This window comes from Papio anubis, chromosome 13, assembly GCF_008728515.1.
Source record: "Papio anubis isolate 15944 chromosome 13, Panubis1.0, whole genome shotgun sequence".
Lineage (NCBI taxonomy): Eukaryota > Metazoa > Chordata > Mammalia > Primates > Cercopithecidae > Papio > Papio anubis.
Window position 1 is genome coordinate 81,922,111 of NC_044988.1, and position 21,559 is coordinate 81,943,669.

Consider the following 21,559-nt stretch of genomic DNA (forward strand, 5'->3'; position numbering starts at 1 on the left):
GGCCGGACTGGTCTCAAATTCCTGACCTCAAGTGATCCGCCCACTTCGGCCCCTCAAAGTGCTGGGATTGCAGGCGTGAACCACTGCACCTGGCCCAAATAAGCATTTATTAAGTGCTTTACTTTTTCTTGTCATTAATACATAATTGAGTGGATAAGTTCTAGAATTTTCAGATCTAACAGGGACATGAATTGTATATAGCTGATAAACAGTGGGAACAATTTTGAAAGTGCAATTTCTTAGCTAAAGTGAAGCATGTACTAGTTCTTGTATGTTAGATATAGTGGTAAATATAAGAAACCTGTATTCTTTGACAGTCAAATCACTAGTCAAGAATAGTTCACCGTTTAAAGTTTTTTGTTTGTTTAACACTGAGGAACCTCAGTATCAACAAGTATCTTTGGTTCAGAAGGTCACTGAGCTTGTTGAATTCTTTTTATTCTCTGCTGAAGGGTGTTTTTTGAATGGAAGCATGGTGCTATACGTGAAGGGGCAGAAGTCTTACACTATTGAATAATTTGGCCAGGAGATTTCTTGTACTTTTGGCCTGTGTTTTCACTTCTGTGATCTTTGAAACACTTGCTGCACTTGTATTTCGAGAGTGGTTGTGGTCTACAAATTTTGTAAGTATATACTATCCATCTGAAAGTGCTTATTGCTTGGCTGCTGCAGTTAAGCAATTTTCTGCTTATGCAGCACCAATAATAATTAGCATTTAAACTTTTATCTTTCACCATTTAGTAACCTTGTATATTTAACTTATCACAGCCCTTTTGCAAGGGAACATTTCGTAGTCTCTTCTGTTGTGTTGTAAGGAATTCACTAAGAAGGAATGATACTTGGCTTTGCCAGTACCAAATCTGTATTAGTCAAGATTCTCCAGAGAGACAGAACTAATAGAATATGCATATATACATGAGAGGGGATTTATTAGGGGAACTGGCTCATGTGATTATGTAGCTGAAAAGTCTTACAACAGGCTGTCTGCTAGCTGGAGACCCTGGGATGCTGGTATAGTGGTTCAGTCCAAATCCAAAGGCCTCAGAACCAGGGAAGCTGATGATGTGACTCTCAGCCTGAGGCTGAAAGGCCGGGACCTGGGAACTGCTGGCATAAGTCCCAGAGTCCAAAGGCTGGAGGCCTCTAGTTCTGATGTCCAAGGCAGCGAAAGAGAAGCCTGTGCTAGCTCTGAGAGAGAGAACAATTCACCTTCTGTATTTGTTCTCTCTGGGGCCCCAGCTGATTAGATGGTGCCCGCCAACATTCAGGCGAGATCTTCACATAATCCACTCAGACTCACACACTAATCTCTCCTGGAAACACCCTTACAGACACACACCCAAATAATGCTTTACTAGGTCTCTAAGTCTTCCTTAATCCACTCAAATTGACACCTAAATTTAAGTCCACAAGTTCACCCCATGTCAGTTTATCACTCATATGCATTTCCTTAAACCATACTTAATTTCCAAATAAAGACAATAACAAGGTAATCGTTCCACCTAACATGATGTAGCTATCATATGATTGTGATTTTGGGGATGTTAGACTTTAGGGATTTTGATCTTTCGGGATTTCAACATTTGGAACTATGGCATTCAGAATTTTGTCTTTCAGGATTATGATCCAAATCCCTTCCATTTACGTGTCCTTGACCATGACTCTGTCATGGAGCCATCGTTGCTCCAGGGGAAGCTGGGAAAAATACTTAAGTGAGCACACTACTGCCTCAACAAATTTGGACTCTCTGTGAGGACTAAGCGAGAACAGACACTGGGTAGGCAAATTAGCAGTCTCTGCCACACCAATTAAATATTAATAGCTATGTTAAGTTCAAAACAGACTGGGGTGCAGTAACTCATGCCTGTAATCCCTGAGCTTTGGGAGGCTGAGACAGGAGAATTGCTTGAGCCCAGTTCAAGACCAGCTTGGGCTACCTAGGGACACCCCTGTCCCTGCAAAAAAAAAAAAAAGAAAAAAGTTCAGAACAAACCAGTCTATGTCCTTTTCTTTTTTACATTTCTACTTTAACCAAAGTTATATGAAAGACACATAAATAAGTCTAAATTTCTAGAGTATGAAGGAAACGTAAGATCATGTAGTCATGGCATTTTAGGCTTAGAGATTTTAGCCTTGTCTGAGACCACAGGGAGCAGTTCCAGGCTTGGGATTTCACGTTCCTGACTCCCATGCCAGTCACTGTTCTTTCCATTTACTTGGCTGCTTCATGAACTCTGGGTGCTCATCTGTCACTCTTCTGCATATACAAGGTGGCTGGGTTTTGGTTACACTATCTGGGAGAAAATCGTCTAATCCCTTGAATGATTACAATAAAAGTGATCCGAGGAAAATTTATGTGTCTTACTTGAGAGTCTTATACGTTCACTTTGTAAGTGTTGATGGTGCTGGCAGTATGTAAACATTCATTCATTCTTCATTCGTTTATTCGACAACCACTGCATACTAGACAATAGGTTATAATGTCCCAAGAACCTTATGAATTTCCATATCCCCAAGTAGGTCCTCACTGAGTGAATAATTAAGTCATAGTTTCTGCCTTCAGGAAATTATTAGGTCTGAGAGACAGACAAGCAAATCAATGATAATAGTACAGCAAAGGCAAATCCCTTGAGATGATACAGGCATGGGTGAAGGGAAGCTAAATAAATCTCTGATGCAGAAAGGGGGTCTGGAAAGATGCCAGTAGGAGGTAGCCCCAGGTTAAGTTTTGAAGGGGCTGGCCAGGTGAGGAAAGAGAAGGGCAGCGTATCAAGCAGAAGAATGAGTTTCTCACCAGTAGGGAGTTTAGAGAAGAGGGGACCACAGGAAGTATGGGAAGAGGACATGGTCATAGGAAATGAGGCTTGAGAGGTGGCCATGGCCACATCAACAGAGACCTTAATAGTATGTTAAAGGATTTGAACCTACCTAACCTCCCTGACAGGGTGCCATGGAGTCAGGTCGGAATGGCTCAGGTGTCTGTCCACTTTGGTGTAACCACCTGACATTGTGGTTAGACCGTGGTGCCTGAGTGCAGAGCACCAGCGAGTCACCTCTTGTCACCCACAGCTGCAGATAGCCAGGGCCAATAAAATCACACATAAAGATTCCTGTGCCTCCCTGCCCAGTGCTCCCAGGACCTACCTCTTGGCAGAGCCTTACTAACCTTTCTAGCCCCTTGCAGACTCCACATGTCACCTTTCACTTTCCTACCCATCATGTTGTCCTCACTCTTCAGGGATTCCTAACAAGGGCTTCTTTTTGTCTCCTGCCTAATATGGAATGATTTGCTTCTATTTGATGGTTGGTTATGCTTGGCTTTATGGGACCCTCAGATGGTGGAAAACACCAGACATACTTTGTAACCTCTAATGGTGGGATGAAAGGCAATATTTCAGGAATTGCAGACAGCCAGGAGACAGGAAGCCTGATCCTAAGAGTGGTTAGAGCAGGGCCTCCCGCTTCCCCATCCTTGCTTCTTCGGTCTACAGCCTGCCCCTCCAGCAGGTCTTCTCCCGGTCTGTTCTCCCTTCTCTGCTGAATACTTTTCTTTCCCATTTCTCAAATCGAGCTCCTGATCCTCTCCTTGGACTCCTAGTTGCATTGTCGTCTGGTGCCCAGCAGAGAACTGGCGTCCTTTCTCTGACCTCCATCCTAAGATGGATCCAAACCTCCTTTGTTGGCTCTGCCTCTAGTAGCTAAGTTTCTGACGTCAAAGGGTGTCATTGGAGCTGCATCCTCTTGGTTAATGCAAGTAATAGACACAATTTTATTATTGAGGGACCATCTGAACCTCTCTGTCGGTGACTCTGGAAGTAAAATGTACCATGGAAAAGCTCATCTCTTTATTACTTGTTTCTTTTTCTTTCTCTCCTTTTTCCCCCCGCTTAGGCAGGAATTATTACAACAATAAAGAAAACTAACAAAATTTTTCTCCAAATCCCACAACCATAAGTCATCAGCTGTTTTTACTTTTCCTGGTATTCTCTTCCAGTCCCTGCTCATCTACAGCGACATTAACTAAATTCAGTTTTCAAGTGCATTTCTTTTTTATGCCAAATGATCATATTTGGAACAGACTGAAGTAATCGAGCTATAGGAATACCTTGGGTAATAATGGCTTCTTCTTTTGATTATTTCCCTTTAGGAGTGACACTGCTGATCCTGTAACATGGAGGATTGTCTTCATACCTCATCTGAGAATCTGTCCAAATTGGTCAGCTGGGCCCACAGCCATGGGACTATTTGCAGCCTCATTCCAAACCTGAAACACTTGCTTTCTGAAGGTTCCCATGGGAACTTGACAGCAATGTGGGGCTGTAGTGCTGGCCATGCTTATCACTGGCCGCTAACAGCTACTTGCAGAGCTGGGTCCCAAGAGAGGGTCTGTTTCCAGGATAACAGAAGTTTTAACTCTGATAGTCCCAGTATAATCGGGGTACCCTCTGAGACACAGACTAGCCCTGTTGAAAGGTACCCTGGGAGACCAGTGAAAGCAAAGCTAGACTGTAACCGGACCAGAGACTCTTGTGACTTCTCCTATTGTAGTGAGCCCTCTGAACTGGATGAAACTGTTGAAGAATATGAAGATGAGAACACCCTGTTTGACATGGTTTGTGAGTCTTCTGTTACAGATGAGGATAGTGACTTTGAACCCCAAACCCAAAGGCCTCAAAGCGTTGCTCGCAAAAGACCTGGGGTAGTCCCATCTTCCCTCCATTCAAGCTCCCAGGCGCAGATGGTTGACGAATGCAGCAATGATGTCATCATCAAGAAAATCAAACAAGAAATCCCTGAAGATTATTACATTGTGGCAAATGCAGAACTGACAGGAGGAGTGGATGGACCAGCCCTGTCCTTGACACAGATGGCAAAACCCAAGCCTCAGACTCACGCTGGTCCCTCCTGTGTAGGGTCTGCTAAACTGATTCCCCATGTCACATCTGCCATCAGCACGGAGCTAGACCCACACGGTATGTCTGCATCCCCCTCTGTGATCTCCAGACCAGTTGTCCAGAAGACTGCTAGGGTATCTCTGGCTTCACCAAACAGAGGCCCCCCTGGTACCCATGGCACCAACCAACAGGTGGCCATGCAAATGCCTGTGAGCACATCCCATCCTAACAAACAGATCAGTATCCCCTTGTCTGCCCTGCAGCTGCCTGGACAGGATGAACAAGTTGCCTCTGAAGAGTTTCTGTCCCATCTGCCCAGCCAGGTCTCCTCCTGTGAGGTAGCCCTTTCTCCCTCAGTTAACACAGAGCCAGAAGTGAGCTCCAGTCAGCAGCAGCCCCCAGTCGCTCCAGCCATAACCACTGAGGCCACAGCACAGTGCATACCAGGTATGGCATATGAGGCGACAGCGAGTCCCTCATCCACGCACGCCAGAATTCTGCGCCGTCAGCACTTCTAAAACCATTCACTCCAGTTTGCTAGAATTCAGTCCTTTGTTAGTCATGGAAAGATAGAAACAATGACTGTTATGTCCAGGTGATACTATAAAGGAAATTCATAAGAATTAAGGCCATAACCAGTTGACGTACCTTAGGGCTGAGAGGACAGCTGTAAGATTGTTCTGTTGATATTGTAGCGTTAGATTTAAGGGTGATACCTGTCAGCTGAATTTTTATATAGTAAAGTTATTTTTGAAAGTTTTAAAAATATGTTTTTCTATCAGTAGCAAGGTGTTTAGTTGTTGTTTGAAGCCAAAATGATGTTGAGTAAGGCATATCTTGACAATAGACCTAATGCTTTTCCATTATTATTTATTTGACTGAGCCAACTTGACATTGCTATTCATTTTAGTTGGTGTGGTAGTTAATAAGTTTTTTAAAAAGCAATAGATATTTCTAAAAGAGGTATTTGATCTTTTCTCTTAAAATTTAAAAGAATACGGAAACTTGGATTTCTGGAATCTGTGAGCCTAACTGGAATGGATTGAGAGGAGAGTGAAATAATTGTACGAGGCCCCCGCACCTGTAATTCTAACGTTCTAATATTCTTTAATTCTGACATTCAATATTTATTTAATCTGGGCCATTAGTATATAAAGGGGTTGGGTCTCATGCTTTTGGCTTCGTGACTCAAATCTAGTAGGTTAGAATAGAAACGTGGACAAGGACAAACAAATGTGCAGAAATCTGTGGCATGTTTTAGTTTATTTCAGCCCTTCTCAAAAACGTCGTGTATTTTGGGAAATGCTTCCTAGAAGCCTGAGGCACCTGTGCCTTTATCCTGAAACTTCCTTGGATTAAGTTGCTTTACAAACTTTTTTTCCAGTTTTAGTATCAACCTTAAGATTCCCAAAGAAGACCTTCGGTTTATGATTTTTGTGAAGACATAGTCGTGGTGTTATTAAGAAGATATTCACTGAAAATATTTCTCTCCTGATTGAAGATCATGCTTTTCAGTTTATTCACTTTTCTCTTTTTTAAATAATAGTTTTATTGAGATACCATTCACATATCATAAAATTCACTCTTTTAAAGTGTACAGTTCAGTGGGTTTTGGCGTATTCATAGCATTGTTACAACCATCACCATTATCTAATTTCAGAATATTTTCATCACCCCAAAAAGAAACCTCATACCCTTTAACAGTCACTTTTTCCCTCCTCCTAGTTCCTGGCAACCACTAATCTACTTTCTGTCTATGGATTTTCCTCTTCTATATGTTTCATATACGTGGAATCATGTATTATGTGGTCTTTTGTGACCGCCCTCTTACGCTTAGCATAATGTTTTCAAGGTTAATCCATGTTGTAGCATTTCTTTCCTTTTTATTGCCAAATAATATTTTATTGTATGACTATACCATATTTTATTTTTCCTTTCATCAGTTGATGGACATTTGGGTTGTGTTCATACTTTGGCTGTTATGAATAATGCTGCTGTGAACATTTGTGAACAGGTTTTTGTGTGAGTGTGTATATTTATCTTGCTTGGGTAACTACCTAGGAGTGGAATTGCTGGGTCCTGTGGTAACTTTATATTTAACTTTTTGAGGAGCTGCCAAAGTGTTTTCCCAAGCAGCTCCATCATTGTACAGCCTCACTAGTAATCTATAAAGGTTCTTATTGCTCCACATTGTCACCAACACTTGTTATTTTTCATGTTTAAAAAAATAATAAATATCCTATTGGGTGTGTGAAGTAGTATCTTATTGGGGTTTTGATTTGCATTACCCTAATGACTAATGGTATTGAAATTTTTTTTCATGTGCTTGTTGGCCATTTGTATATTTTCTTTTGAGAAATATCTACTCAAATCTTTCGCCTATTTTAAAATTGCCTTCCTATTGGTGAGTTTTTGGAGTTCTTTATGTATTCCGAATATGAGATCCTTATCAGGTGTATAATTTGCAAATATTTTCTCCCATCCCATGGATAAGTCCTTTTCTTTCTTTTAAAAAATATTTTAATGAATTATACTTTGATCATTGAATAGCAGTGTGGTCCGTGGCTAATCTCATCATGAGAGAAAATGTTATCTTTATTAGGCTGGTGAAAGTCTTTGTTCCAGGAAATCTGATTCTTAATATATGTAGGATATAAGTAGTACCTTTTCACTTAAATTGTTATGAACCTGGTTCTAGTTTATTTATTTGTTTGAACTCTCCTGCCTTTTTAAAAATTATTATTTTAATAGGGTGGAATTCAGAAATGTATTTTGCCAAGTGATCCAGTGTACCCAGTTTGGTGAGAGTTCATTCCTGCAAAGCAAGATGCAAGACTTTTCTGCATCTGCCTCATGGATAGTAAATGAGGCCCTGAGGCGCTTTGCTAAACCATATATGAATATATTACTGTCTCATTATTTTGGGAAAGAAATTCAGCCTATTTGAAAAAAATACTAATCCATTTATTATTGCGTATATTACATTCTCTTAGGTTTTTTTCTTCCCTCATGGAAATTGCACTTCTTATATTAGCTATAAAAAGCAGGCATGCCCAAGGAGAGCATGTAATATGTACAGTCATAAATTGTGATTTGGCTTTACTCTCAGAGGAGGATTAGTTTGGCTTGGAGGTGAACCTTTAAGAAAAACAGTATGAAGACTAGTTATGACGATTTTCCAAGGATGGTCCTCATGTTTTGATCCATTGTTCTGAGGAAGGATATCCTATTGCTAAGATGTCATTAACTTTGGAGAAATACTATTTGAACTGGAAACAGCAGTGGGACAAATAAAACTCAGACTCACATTTTTCTTTTGAGTGAACTGTATAAAGTTAACATAAAATTTACTTTTTACTCTAGTACCTAATTAGATTCTGTGTTCTAAAGTTTTATTTATGTATTTGTGTTTGCGTGTTTATTTATAGTAGGTAATCTTCTTTCTAACATAGATTTTTAAAAATTTAGAATCTAGCATACCCAGATTCATGTGAATGACTTTGTTACAAATGGACCTTACATCGTTAATATGTAAAGCGTACTTGGGACTAAGCAAAGAAGACAGGTTCTGAAAGCTAAGTCAGGCTCTTTTAAAATGGTTGCTCTGTACTGGGTCTTTATCAGATCATTGCAGAAATACTGCATATCTTTAGATAACATTTTTAAAATAAATAATTTGACAAATCACTATTGAGTCAGCCAGAAACAAAGAGAAATTGTTCCATTTTGTTTGGTTTTACTGTTGCCATTTAAATTTGATTCCCATAGTGGAAAATCATCCCTACTTCTGTTCAGAGCTGAACTCATAAAATTATAAAATGTTAATCAAGGTATAGATAAAATCATTAATTTTCATGTCAATCCTGCCATACTGCTCAATCCAAATCTTAGCAAACAATGAGTAAAGAGGGCATCTATTATTAGAAGAATTATTGACTACCTACTAGTAGCTTGGATTCCATTAATTTTTGAGGTTTTATGTAAATTTGGGGCATTTGTCATAATGACATTTAAATCTTGATTGCATCATGAGTTAGGGTTTTATGTGTATATTATATTTCTTCAATATACTCACATACACATAGCTTCTTTTATGATTTTGTGCAAGGATCCCTTTTATTAATCAACTCTTTTCCCAGAAGTTCTGTGGTATAAGCAATCAATTTTTGCATATCAAATTTGTATGTATATATATTTTTTCTTTTAAAAAATATATATTTATCTTTTTCTGATAGCTTCATATGGATTCTGCATATATTAAAAATAGTAACTCATAATCTGTCATGTATATTGGAAATACATTTCCCAAGTAACTCAGTCTCTCATGTGTATTGGAACTGCATTTTCCACTTTACCATTAGCTTTTAATTTTGTTGATGACCTTTTTTGAGGTATGAATTTTCTTAATTTTTATGAAGGCGATTATTTCAGCATCTATCAGTCAATCAATCTTTTCTGTCTTTGGTATTTTGCTTAGGAAGTCCTTTCCATACATTGGGATCACATAAATATTTCTCTGTGTTTCCCTCTTGTTCTTTTATGGTTTTCTTTCCCTCTCCTCTCCTCTTCCTTTCTTTTTTTAACATTTGACTTTACAATTAGAATACGTTTTGGGGTAGAACCTCATGTTACTATTTTTGCAGATAGATGTCTCAGCTTCATTTGTTGAATAATTCTCATTCTTCACTGAATTGATTCATATACCACATTTTTGTTTATTATTGGGTCTCTTTATTTTCAGTTCTGTTTTTATGGATCTCTTTATTTTTTTCTTCTAATTTTTACTGTTTGAGTATTTATTTGTATAAATTCATGGTGATTTTATACAAAAAATGCATTCAGAAAGAGAAATGTAGTCTAAATCATTTAATATGCTTTTTGAAAAATTACTCATGTAAAATTGAGTTCAGTGAGCTTTTAAAAATTGATTAAGGTATATATTACTGCCAGTTATTTGGTCTGTGTTGACACAATAGATAATGGTTTCTCTTGTCAGAAGCAGAAAATCTGAGTTAAGATCAGTTAAAGGAGAGAATTAACTGCCTTATAGCCCAAGGACAGATTTTCAAACCAACTTTCATCCGGGCTCAGGCAGTATCAAATTTCCCTCTTGCCATTTGCCACCTTGCCTTCCTCCATATTAGATTCACCCATTATACCTGATCCCTGCATGGATCCAAGATGGTTGTGCTGCTGGTTTCTTGTCCAGCAGTAGACAGAACCTGTGTCACAGCATTCCCAGTCACCGCTAAACGACTCACAGGGGGATCAGGCCCCCACCCTGGAAATGGTATTAAGACCAAGCCTACACAAACTGCATAGCTGAGTGTGGGCGAGGGGTGGAAGTATTCTTCCAAGAACATTCTAGGTATTATTCTTGAGAGGGGCAGTAAACCAGAGATTCCTACTACTGTTTATGGTAGGTTTGTTTTGTTTTCTTTTGAGCATTTAGTTTTTTTTTTATGTGAGCAGATAGGAAGAGTTGTTATGTGTTTTATTTAAAGGCAGCGAATATTGGAAAAGTGTTCTAAGTGTGGAAATGTGTATAAATATGTGTGCTTGTGTATACATACACATGTATATATATACATGGACACATACTTTATATATTTCTCTATTCCGTGAGAAATATATGCCTCTTCTTAAAAGAAGAAACAAGACTAACTGGGCACAGTGGGTCACGCCTGTAATCCCAACACTTTGGGAGGCCAAGGCGGGCAGATCACCTGAGGTCAGGAGTTCGAGACCAGCCTGGCCAACATGGTGAAATCCCATCTCTTCTAATTTCTGTGGGTACATAGTAGGTGTATATATTTATGGGGTACATGAGATGTTTTGATACAGGCATGCAATGTGTAATAATCACATCACGGAGAAGGGGGTATTCAGCCCCTCAAGCATTTAGCCTTTGTTACAGACCATCCGATTATACTCCTCTAGTCATTTAAAAATGTACAATTAAGTTATTATTGACTACAGTCACCTGTTGTGCTATCCCAACTCTTTACTACTCAAGTAATGAGCAAAAAATGTGACAGTGTAACTGCCACACCTTTCCTTTCCTAAGCCTGATACTGTCAGGGAAGAGTTGAGTCTGGTCTGATTTCAGACGTGACCAAGGAAACAAGGCTTCCAGTGAGTCCCTTCACCTCACCTTGGTGGTGTTCTTGGGTGGCTGCACGTTCTCTGAGATCTCAGCTCGCCAGTTCCTAACAGGATTGTGGCAGAGGATAAATGGGATAACTAGAGTTGAAAAGTATCAGGCCTGTGAGCAGGGTTCAGTGTTCCTTCCCCTCCCTTTTAGTGTACGATTTCCTACATGTGGGGAAGATTCCCCCCAAAGATCACTTCCAAGGTTCGCTTCCTGGATGAGTGAGGGAAATAAGGTTCCAGACTTTCCTGTTAATCTCCGCTCCTGCTCCCCGATCTGGCCCTGGGCACTGAGGACTTGGGGGAGGCCAGGCAGACGCGGCATTTTTGGTCTTTCCTCGTGGCCTCCTGAAACTCTGCGTTTCTAATGTGCTCCCAGGTAGTGCTGGTGGTGATGCTGGTCCACGGATCATATTTTAGTAGACACATAGGTGTAACTACATGAAACTACAATCTACTTCTCACAGAGTATTGAGCACAATCTAATGATGGTGATGAAAATAAAAATAATAAAGGTGGCTATTATCCATTTATTGAATGTTTATCGTATGTCAGGTACTCTCTTTAGTGCTTTGCCTACATTTTTGCATTTGGTCCTCACAATAACCCTGACAGGCAGACATTATCATTACTTTACAAATGAGGGAACTGAGTTTCAGAGAAGTGAAATGACTTAACTAAGGTCTCAAGGCCAGAGTAGGGAATCAACTCAAATACATCTGATTCTATTCATCTCTGAGAGATCTGAGAAAAAAATAAAAATAAACACATCAGACTCTAAGCTCCGGGTGGTCAGGCTCCACTCTCCGAGTGGCCAAGGGACCAAGAGAAAGCAGAGAGAGCAGAATATGAATGGCAGTAAGAGTGATTTGTTCTCACCTGCTGAATGATTCAGCAGCTCAGGGGAACCTAGACATCTCTGAAGACCTAAGCCATGTCTCAGGACACTTTCAGATCTTACTCACCATCCACACGTGAGATCTAGAGGACAAAGGACTGTAATAGGCAAGTGACAACTCAGCCCTCTAATCTTTTAGAAGATCAGATCGAGTGGCATAGTCCAAAGAACAGCTCTTATTTCAACTAAAGGGAGGAGAAACAGTGATAGCCCTGAAAAAGCTAACTAACAAACAAAAAACGAATCTATAACCAAAGATGACAGCTTCTGTTCAGCACCCACTAGTTCTGTGGAATGAGCTTCTATGCTTCCTATGAAGGGTGGAGGGAAGGATTCAGTGACATGGGACATAGCTGTCACTGAAGCAGCACATATAGTATTCTCTGGCATTGGCAGGTGCATGTTACATGTTTATTGAATGAATCTCTCCAAAAAAAAAAAGAAATGCAGAATCTCAGGCTCCATCCCAGACCCACAAAACCATCATCTGTGTTTAAAAAGATCTCCAGGTGACTTTGTATATGCATTAGAGCTTAAGAAGCAGTGATCTAGGAAATTCAGGATTACAGGCTACATTGTCATTTCATCTGGCCACCCAGTAACATTGAGCACTCTTCCTGTCTGTTGAGCACTCTTCCTGTCTATGTGAGAGAATTCCCTCCTTTGTGCATCTGTACCTCCCCATAGGAGATGCCAGAAACTTGCTTTCCAGGTTTACATTTCAGCAAGGGCAGTCCTGTGACCTTAGGCTTTGCCAGTCAAATACATCCACATCAGACTGGGGGAGCTCGGGGATGCAAATTAAAACAACAAGGTACTATCTTACTCCCATCAGAAAGGCAAAAAAAAAAAAAAAAAAAAAACAAAAACACTTAACTATCCCAAGTGTTATTGAAGGTATGAGAAAATGGGGACATGCTGGTGGAAATACAAATTGGTACAACTACTTTGGAGAGCAATTTACAATATCTAATAAAATTTAAAGTGTGCGTATCATACAACCTTGGAATTCAATTTTTAAATGCCTTAGACTTTCTCATAGTATATAAAAGGAGATATGTATGGGGTCTACAGTGCGACTTCTTGATAACAGGAGGAAAAAAAATCAGTTAACAACCTTAGTGTCTATCAGTAGAGAAATAGATAAATACATTGTGATATATTTTTCAGTGGACTAGACGAATCAGCCAGATGTACACTTATTAATGTAGATAAATCTTGGAAGACAAAGTTGCAGAATATTGTTATATATTAGAATAACACCATACCTGTTTAAAGCACATGAACATTACGATGTAGTGTGTGTTGCACATACCCACATACTTAAACATAGACTGGAAGGAGACACTCCAGATACACAGTAGTGGTTTTCTTTGAGGAAGGGGTGATGGAAACAGGTACATGGGAAACTTGAACTGTATCTATAATTTTTAAAAATATGTATGTAACATATATAGTGAAATACGAACATTTATTAAATCTGAGTGGTGGGCACTCAGCACTCTGGGAGGCTGAGGTGGGAGGATCACTTGAGCCCAGGAGTTCAAGGCTGCAGTGAGCTATGATTGTGTCATTGCACACCAGCCTAAGCAACAGCAAGACCCAGTCTCTTAAAAAAAAAAAAAAAAAAAAAATTCTGAGTGATGGGAACATGAGTTTATGTTAACAGGAGGCAACCTTAGCACAGTGCTTCAGGGGTGAACTTTTTTTTTTTTTCACACAACAACCTGGATTCATATCCCAGCCCTGCTCCCTTCTTTTCTGGGTTACTTTAGCAAGTTACTTAACCTTTCTGTGGCTTAGTTTTCTCATCTGTAAGATAAAGATAATAAAGCAATCCTATAGGGTTGATATATATGTAGATTAAGTTGAGCTATACAAAGCCCTCTGGTTCATGGTAAACATACTCTAGCTGGTATTCCGTATACTTTTTGAATGTTTAAAAATGTGATTACTGGCCGGGCGCGGTGGCTCAAGCCTGTAATCCCAGCACTTTGGGAGGCCGAGACGGGTGGATCACGAGGTCAGGAGATCGAGACCATCCTGGCTAACACGGTGAAACCCCGTCTCCACTAAAAAATACAAAAAACTAGCCAGGCGAGGTGGCGGGCGCCTGTAGTCCCAGCTACTCGCGAGGCTGAGGCAGGAGAATGGCGTGAACCTGGGAGGCGGAGCTTGCAGTGAGCTGAGATCCGGCCATGGCACTCCAGCCTGGGCGACAGAGCGAGACGCCGTCTCAAAAAAAAAAAAAAAAAGTGATTACTTTTAAAAATAGATCATGAAGCATAAATAAAATTGTGGAATATTTACGAAGGCATTGTAACATTGCTATTACTGAATATGGAATATTTTTGTTAGAAAGCAAACGTTACTACCACTATCTTCTAGTGTATTTGTTTATGGACAAGGAATTTGAGAATTATCCTCACAAATTTTAACACTTTGGGTTTTCTCCTTACGATTGTGATGAGATGCTGTCATGGGAAAGTTTTTTTTAAAGCTCTTCTGTTGGAATAAATAGAAAACACAAAAATGTCTATTATCTATGCAGTACTTTTATTCCAGGATCAACATTGCCTGAGTTCCACAAAGTGAGAGGTGGTTTCCTTTATTTTACTGATGGAAATGACACACAAAGAAGGTAGATGGTTTGAAGTTATGCCGGGTGAGAGGGAACCTGGCCCCCTCCTTGTGAACTGAGAGGGACAGGGTTGGTGACCTGCACCGTGCTCCCTGCCCTTGCCTTTGCCTGCGTTGCTACGGGAGTAGTCTAAAGTGCTGACTGCTTCCCCTTCCTCTCCTTTGGTGTCACATCATGCTGATCACTTATCCAAAGTCGAGACCGCTAGGTTATATCCTAAAGAGGTCATTTATTTTTAAAATGAGAATCAAAAAGGACCTAGAGTTTAACAGAAGGATTGACTGTTTCAGGAGCAGAGAGACATGTCCCTTAGTCTTTTTTCTATTAAGTATCTGCACAAGTCACTTGCACTTCAGTTTATCAAACCTGTTTTCAGGATCAAAGACTGGTGGAGATAAAAAGAAGAATATTAAATTTCCTGCCTCGAGGATATCATTGTTTATAAAGGAGGCAGACAAACCAACAACTTCAAGTGTATAAGAAGGAGGTGTATAAAATATAGCTGAAGATACATGAAGAGTAGTTAACTCAGCCTCAGGGAATACATGGAAGGGTATTTCAGGTAGAAGGAATAACGTCAGCAAAGATGGTAGAGCAGCAAGGAGTTGACTGTAGCTTGAGAATATATCTCAGTGGAGCCGGGAGAGTTGCTGCTGGAAAGATGGGCTGGAAAGCCACCTGTGAAAGGCTCTGCATATGATGTCACTGTGTCCTCCGTGGAACTCAGGGGGACACAGTTCATTATCTTAGTATTGGGGAAGTAGGGGCTGGGACAGGAGGGCTGTTTTATAGGGTGACAGTAATCCAGGTGGGAAATGGCAGTAAGTACTCACATGAGATAACAGTGAAGGCATTGGAGAGCAGGAGACAGGTATGTGTTTTAGGAGTTAAAATACAGAACTTGGTGATCTGTGAGTGTTTTGCCTCTTAGAGTCTCTTTTGTCACCCACATATTCCCTGTCCAAAGGCACAACACTATTTTAAGTAATACCAAAAGGTCTTCAGGGCACAAAGATCTGCAGTGAAGTCATGGTGTTAAGTCCTCTATATGTAGGATAAAGCAGTTTGAAGAGTTCCGAAGCATGTAATGATCATCCATTCATCCAACAAATACCCATTGGAAGCCCACAAAGTGCCAAGTTCAGGTTAAGTACTTTGGATACAGCAACAAACAGAGAAAAAAGATAGTTTCTGTTCTCATGCTGCCTACATTCTAATGAAAGAAAGACATCTCAAACATCCCTAGTTTGAAAACAAAACAAAACAAAACTTTTAAATATTTCCAGAACCGAGATGCTGTTAATCAAATTGTAAATGATTTTGTAAGACTAAATTGGTTGCCTCTAGATAACACATTTATCAAGGATGATGTATGAATAACAGTGGTTAAATGAACAATTAAGCCACTGTGATAAATGAGAGGCAAGTCTTTCTTAGGTGGAAATTAAAAGTGTAGAGGCTAACCCATCCCATGTCATAATTTATTCGAAACACTTTCTACTCAGCTAAAAATAACAAGCCTAGCTGTATTAAAATTGTAATATTGCTTATTTTTGTGGACTAGTGACCTTCTTTAAGAACTAAATGTATAATTGTTTACTAGTATCTGAAAGGCAAAAGTAGAAAAGCAAATTGCTCTGTGTTGTACAAATGCATAATTTTCTGAGAAATTATGTTTCAGTAGCTTTTTAAAATGCTTGCAAATCCTATTTTAGTATCATTTGTATTGGTATTTCACACACACACACACACACACAAAATCTTCCCAATTGGCTTTTTATTTCTTCAAGGGCATTTTCATATTATACCAATGAAATAAAAACTATGTTATTGAGATGTATTTAAAGTTTGACTGTGTGTGATTGAGACTTCCAGATACGTGAAATATACCCAAATGCAGCAAACTAGCAAATAGCTATAAACATCAGAATATAATTTCCTTTCAGTGAATTGGATTTGACTAAGACTGTGAGGATGCCAGGAACCACTTCAGAACTGAAGAGGTGTTGACCTTTCTAGCTTGGTATCCATTCCTTGAGGTCTGAAAAGATGAAATAATGTACAACCTCAGGGCAAACAAGTCAGTGTCAGGGCAGTGAGGCCTTAGCTCCAGCATCCCATGAATGCAAACGTTATTCCCGTGTCTGTTTTCATTAGCAAAGCAGCAGCCCCCTTCTCCCCACAGGTAGAGCTGCCTGACCATCTTGGGTCTTAGCAGGAGTGGGCAGAATGCAGGTTATCCACTTCATTGTAGGTCCAGCAAGAGCTTCTCTTTCAATATAGATCATATTTATGTAACTAATGGCTTGTATCCCCAAAAGAGTATATTGGAACCAGAAGTATTTTTATTTTATTATTATTATTTTTTTGAGACCGTCTCACTGTGTCGCCCAGACTGGAATGCAGTGGCGTGATCTCGACTCACTGCAACCCCCGCCTCCCAGGTTCAAGCAATTCTCACACCTCAGCGTGCTAAGTAGCTGGAATTACAGGCGTGCGCCACAATGTCTGACTAATTTTTGTCTTTTTAGTGGAGACGGGGTTTCACCATGTTGGCCAGTCTGGTCTCGAACTCCTGACCTCAAGTGATCCACCCGCTTTGGCCCCCCAAAGTGCTGGGATTACAGGCATGAGCCACCGCACCTGGCCCAGAAGTATTTTTAGAGCATGGCAAAAATGAAAAAATATGCTTTATGGCTTCAAGGCTATTTTAAGCTTTACTTTAGGTAAGAACAGTGATCAGATTTATAATCAAGTGAATCTGATATAATGATTGATGCACCTTAGTTGGCTTATTGACTGTTATGATACACATATCAGTCTGCTTTTTTAGTACTGCCTTAAAATCGATAGGATTGCTTTCTTAGACCCAAAGAAATAATTTTCATTGACTTTTTCAATTTTCTTTATTTTTATCATGGTAATACATATATATGGCAATCAACAAAATAATATTCCTGAATAGTAACAAGGTCCCACCTTAGTTTTCATCCCAATGCCAGCTCTTCAAAGGAAACTTGTTTTTGATTCCTCCAAAAATCTGAACAAATGCATATACCTCTGTTTCTTGATTTATTAACTGAATAAACTATCCGTAGACTCTTTGTAATGAAAGATGAGGATTTAACTGATTTTCGTTAACTTTCCAATTTGATTGTTGGGTTATTAAAAACATAAGTAAGCAATAGAAGAAGTTAAAATAATGAAAGAGGAAATAAATATATTTTCTCCACCTAAGGATGAGGATATTAGGGGTATCAGTGTCCCTGTTCTTTCCACTGTTCTCTCCTCCCTGCTCCTGCTTCTCACAATCTTCTTATCATCACAAGTTTGTTAATATTTTTACTCTCTGTAACTAAGCCTTTTCTGCTTTATCCATAGGTTGATTCTAAATATTCAGAACCAGTAACACCTTTTATGCTATTTTCACACACACTGTAAATATTGTTCCTAGCTATTCATATTCTAAGATTGCATTTCTTTTCATCCCGATGAATTTCACAAGCTCTGGTGCACTCAGAGAGGAATGTTTCTAAGGGTTGTTGGGCGGATAAATGACTTAATCCATGTAAAGGGCTTAGAACAATTTCTGGCACAGAGAGTAAGTCTTCAATAAGCCCATCCCAGCATTATTAGTAGTACTGTATTTCATTGCATCTGAAATGTTACTGACTATAAGCAGTATTATTATGTTCCGCAAAGAAAAGCATGCTACCAATTAAACTGTAATCCCCAGGAATTTAGAGACAAATCTCAGAATTATTAAAATGTGCAGAAGTGTATCTTAGAATCAGTGAAATATATTCTTGTTTTGTTATTGTGTGTGTGTCTTCCTAAAGCTTTTGGTGGCCTTTCTTGACAAGAGAGCAATGTACCTTCACCATATTTGTTTGCCCATGAGATTCCCATGCTAGTTCCTGCTACAGTTTGGACTAGTTGATTTACCCTAAACCTAAGTTGATCCCCCCACCCTGAGGTTTCCCCTGGGTTGATCCACTGTTCTCCTAACTTCATGTTTCCTCCTTTTTTCCCCTTGTTTTGGTGGAATCCATCAAATAATTTCCCAAGAATGGATTGGTAGGAAGTAACTTTTGGAGTCCTTAAATTGCTGAAAATTTCTTTCCTCTAATACGACTTAAAAAAAAAAAATACAGATGAGGTCTCCCTATGTTGCCCAGGCAGGTTTTAAACTCTTCGGCTCAAGCAGTTCTCCCACCTCGGCCTCCCAGAGTGCTAGGATTACGGGCATGAGCTACTGTGCCCAGCTCTCTAATATGATTGGAAGAGATCCTCAATACTTGTTCCTTTGGCAAGGGTTATAGCTACAAAAACTCCCAAATCTTTTTGAGAATTTTAATTAGAAATTTTTTAAAGGTGATCTTCTGTTCTTGAGTGATCGTTTCCTTCAGTTTTTCTGTTCCTTTTCTCTCATTTTTCTCTGATTGTGCCAGTTTTCTTGTGATGCCTTGTCTACTTGTTTGTTCATATTTAAGAATGCAGGACAGGCTGGGCACGGTGGCTCATGCCTGTAATCCCAGCACTTTGGGAGGCTGGGGCAGGCGGATCACCTGAGGTCAGGAGTTAAAGACCAGCCTGACCAACATGGAGAAACCCCGTCTCTAAAATACAAAATTAGCTGGGCATGGTGGTGTGTGCCTGTAATCCCAGCTACTAGGGAGGCTGAGGCAGGAGAATCGCTTGAACCCGGGAGGTGGAAGTTGCAGTGAGCCGAGATTTCTCCGACCTGAGCAACAAGAGTGAAACTCTGTCTCAAAAAAAAGGGAAAAAAAAGAATGCAGAACAGAAATCTGGTGTAGGTTTCTGCTGCAGTTGTGTAAATAGGTTTTTGTCCCACTAGGCCTGAAAGTAGGATGGGGTATGTTGTGAAAAGTAGGACAGGACATGTTGATTGGCAGGGCTCCCTTTCCAGAGCAGGTGGAGAGCTGGCACTTAGTCAGCAGGCCTCCATTGACAGGGCTCAGATACCAGTACCCAAGTTAGAGGTCTTGGCTCTCCCATGTGATCGGTACCATTTCCTTAGCAAAGTTGTTTCTGATTTTTTTCTGGAAAGGAGCTGGGGTAGGATAGTGGGGAGTAGGGATGTACTGGCTGGTACAGCCATTATAAGTTTTTCATTAGTCTCCTGGGTTCAGATCCGCTTGTTACTGCCACCCTGTCTTACCAGTTGTCTCTCAGTCCGGAGCCTTTCCAAGGTTCCAGCAGATGACTGGCTTCCACCTTGGATGCAGCCCCTGCATAGTGTGATCTGGTCCCTCATACTGCCATGTGTGGTCCCCTGACCATTGGCATCATCTGGGGGCTTACTTAAAATGTGGAATTTCAGGCCCCAGGAGACCTACTGAATCAAAATCTGCATTTTAATGAGGTCCCTGAACGATTTTATTCACTTTAAGATTTGAGAACAGTTCAAGGCTACAGTTTCATTGCTATGTCTTAATTTTTAATACATGCCATCAACTCTCCTCCAAAGCTTTGTTAGAATCCTCATTAGGTGACAATCCTGACCCATCAAGCTCCAGACACCTTTTTTTTGAGACGGAATGTCACTCTTATTGCCCAGTCTGGAGTGCAGTGGTGCGATCTTGGCTCACTATAACCTCCCGCTCCCAGGTTCAAGTGATTCTCCTGCCTCAGCCTCCTGAGTAGCTGGGATTACAGGCGCCAGCCACCACACCTGGCTAATTTTTGTATTTTTAGTAGAGACAGGGTTTTACCATGTTGGCCAGACTGGTCTCAAACCCCTGACCTCAGGTGATCCACCTGCCTCAGCCTACCAAAGTGCTAGGATTACAGGCATGAACCACCACGCCGGGCCCAGACACCATTCTTTAACCTCTTGCTAACTAACCGTGGCAGACCTCAGAACATTTCCGGGCAGTAGTTACTGAGGGTGGAGGTGGGGCCAACATAATGATGAAACATTGAATTTTGAAAGATGTAGTTGGTCCCAATGAATAAAGTTCAGGCATTTTCTCTTACAGCAAAATTTCATAATTATGTATAATATGATTGATTAAGGAAGTTGATATGTCTAATGCAGATTACCATTAATTATAATTCACCCTACTGTCACCCTGACATCCAGCATCTCTAGGAGCCTCTGGGCTTTATGCATTATAATTTTGAAGGTGACAGATATATGTAAGAACTCTGCTGTGTTACTCCTGGTGGTGATAAGGACAAGAAGGGCTGTAACTCATGAGCAAAACTTAAATGCATTGAAATGCTGGATTTACTTGGTGATGGTTTAGCTTTTATGGCTATATACTTAAAGCAATAAAAACAACTTTTAGTATTGGAATTCATATAGGAAAAAAAATTTTGCTATTATATATTTAAAACCATGACTTCATTCCTTTTTATTTTTTATAGAAGTATTCCTTTTTAATTCAACATTTGATAAGTAGATTTTTTTTTTCTTTTTAGGAATGTAACTATCATGTTAAACTACATATTGTTCTTAAAAAGCAGCATGAGGCCAGATGTGGTGGCTCATGCCTGTAATCCCAGCACTTTGGGATTGTGAGATTGGAGGATTGCTTGAGCCCAGGAGTTTGAGACCACCTCGGGCAACATAGAACTTGTCTCCACAAAAAAGAAAAGAAAATTTGCGATGTGTGATAGTGTGTGCCTGTGGTCCCAGCTCCTTTGGAGACCGAGGTGGGAATGTTATATATAAAGTTTTGGTGCTGCAAAAGGAATAGTACTCAAATATAAAATTTTCTTTTTAATTCTCAGCAAGGCAAGTTACTTCTATAGAAGGGTGCCCCCTTACAGATGGAGCAATGGTGAGTGCACACTTGGACAAGGGAGAGGAAGGGGTTCTTATCCCTGACGCACGTAGCCCCTGCTGCTGTGTCATTCCCCTGTTGGCTAGGGTTAGACCGCACAGGCTAAACTAATTCTGATTGGCTAATTTAAAGAGAATGACGGGATGAGTGCCTTGGTAGGAGT

The 21,559-nt window shown here is 40.1% G+C and overlaps 1 protein-coding gene across 2 annotated transcripts in view; it reads left to right on the top strand.

Moving 5' to 3' along the window:
- The window catches only part of LOC100999647 (uncharacterized protein KIAA1958), a 171,792-nt gene that overhangs the window by 80,625 nt on the left and 69,608 nt on the right, over positions 1 to 21,559 (top strand). For both annotated transcript variants that reach the window (XM_003911355.4, XM_003911356.4), the window contains exon 2: positions 4,148 to 5,342. In XM_003911355.4, the coding sequence (XP_003911404.1) occupies positions 4,172 to 5,342 (1,171 nt within the window). In that variant the 5' untranslated portion in view covers positions 4,148 to 4,171. The remainder of the gene's footprint in view (positions 1 to 4,147; positions 5,343 to 21,559) is intronic.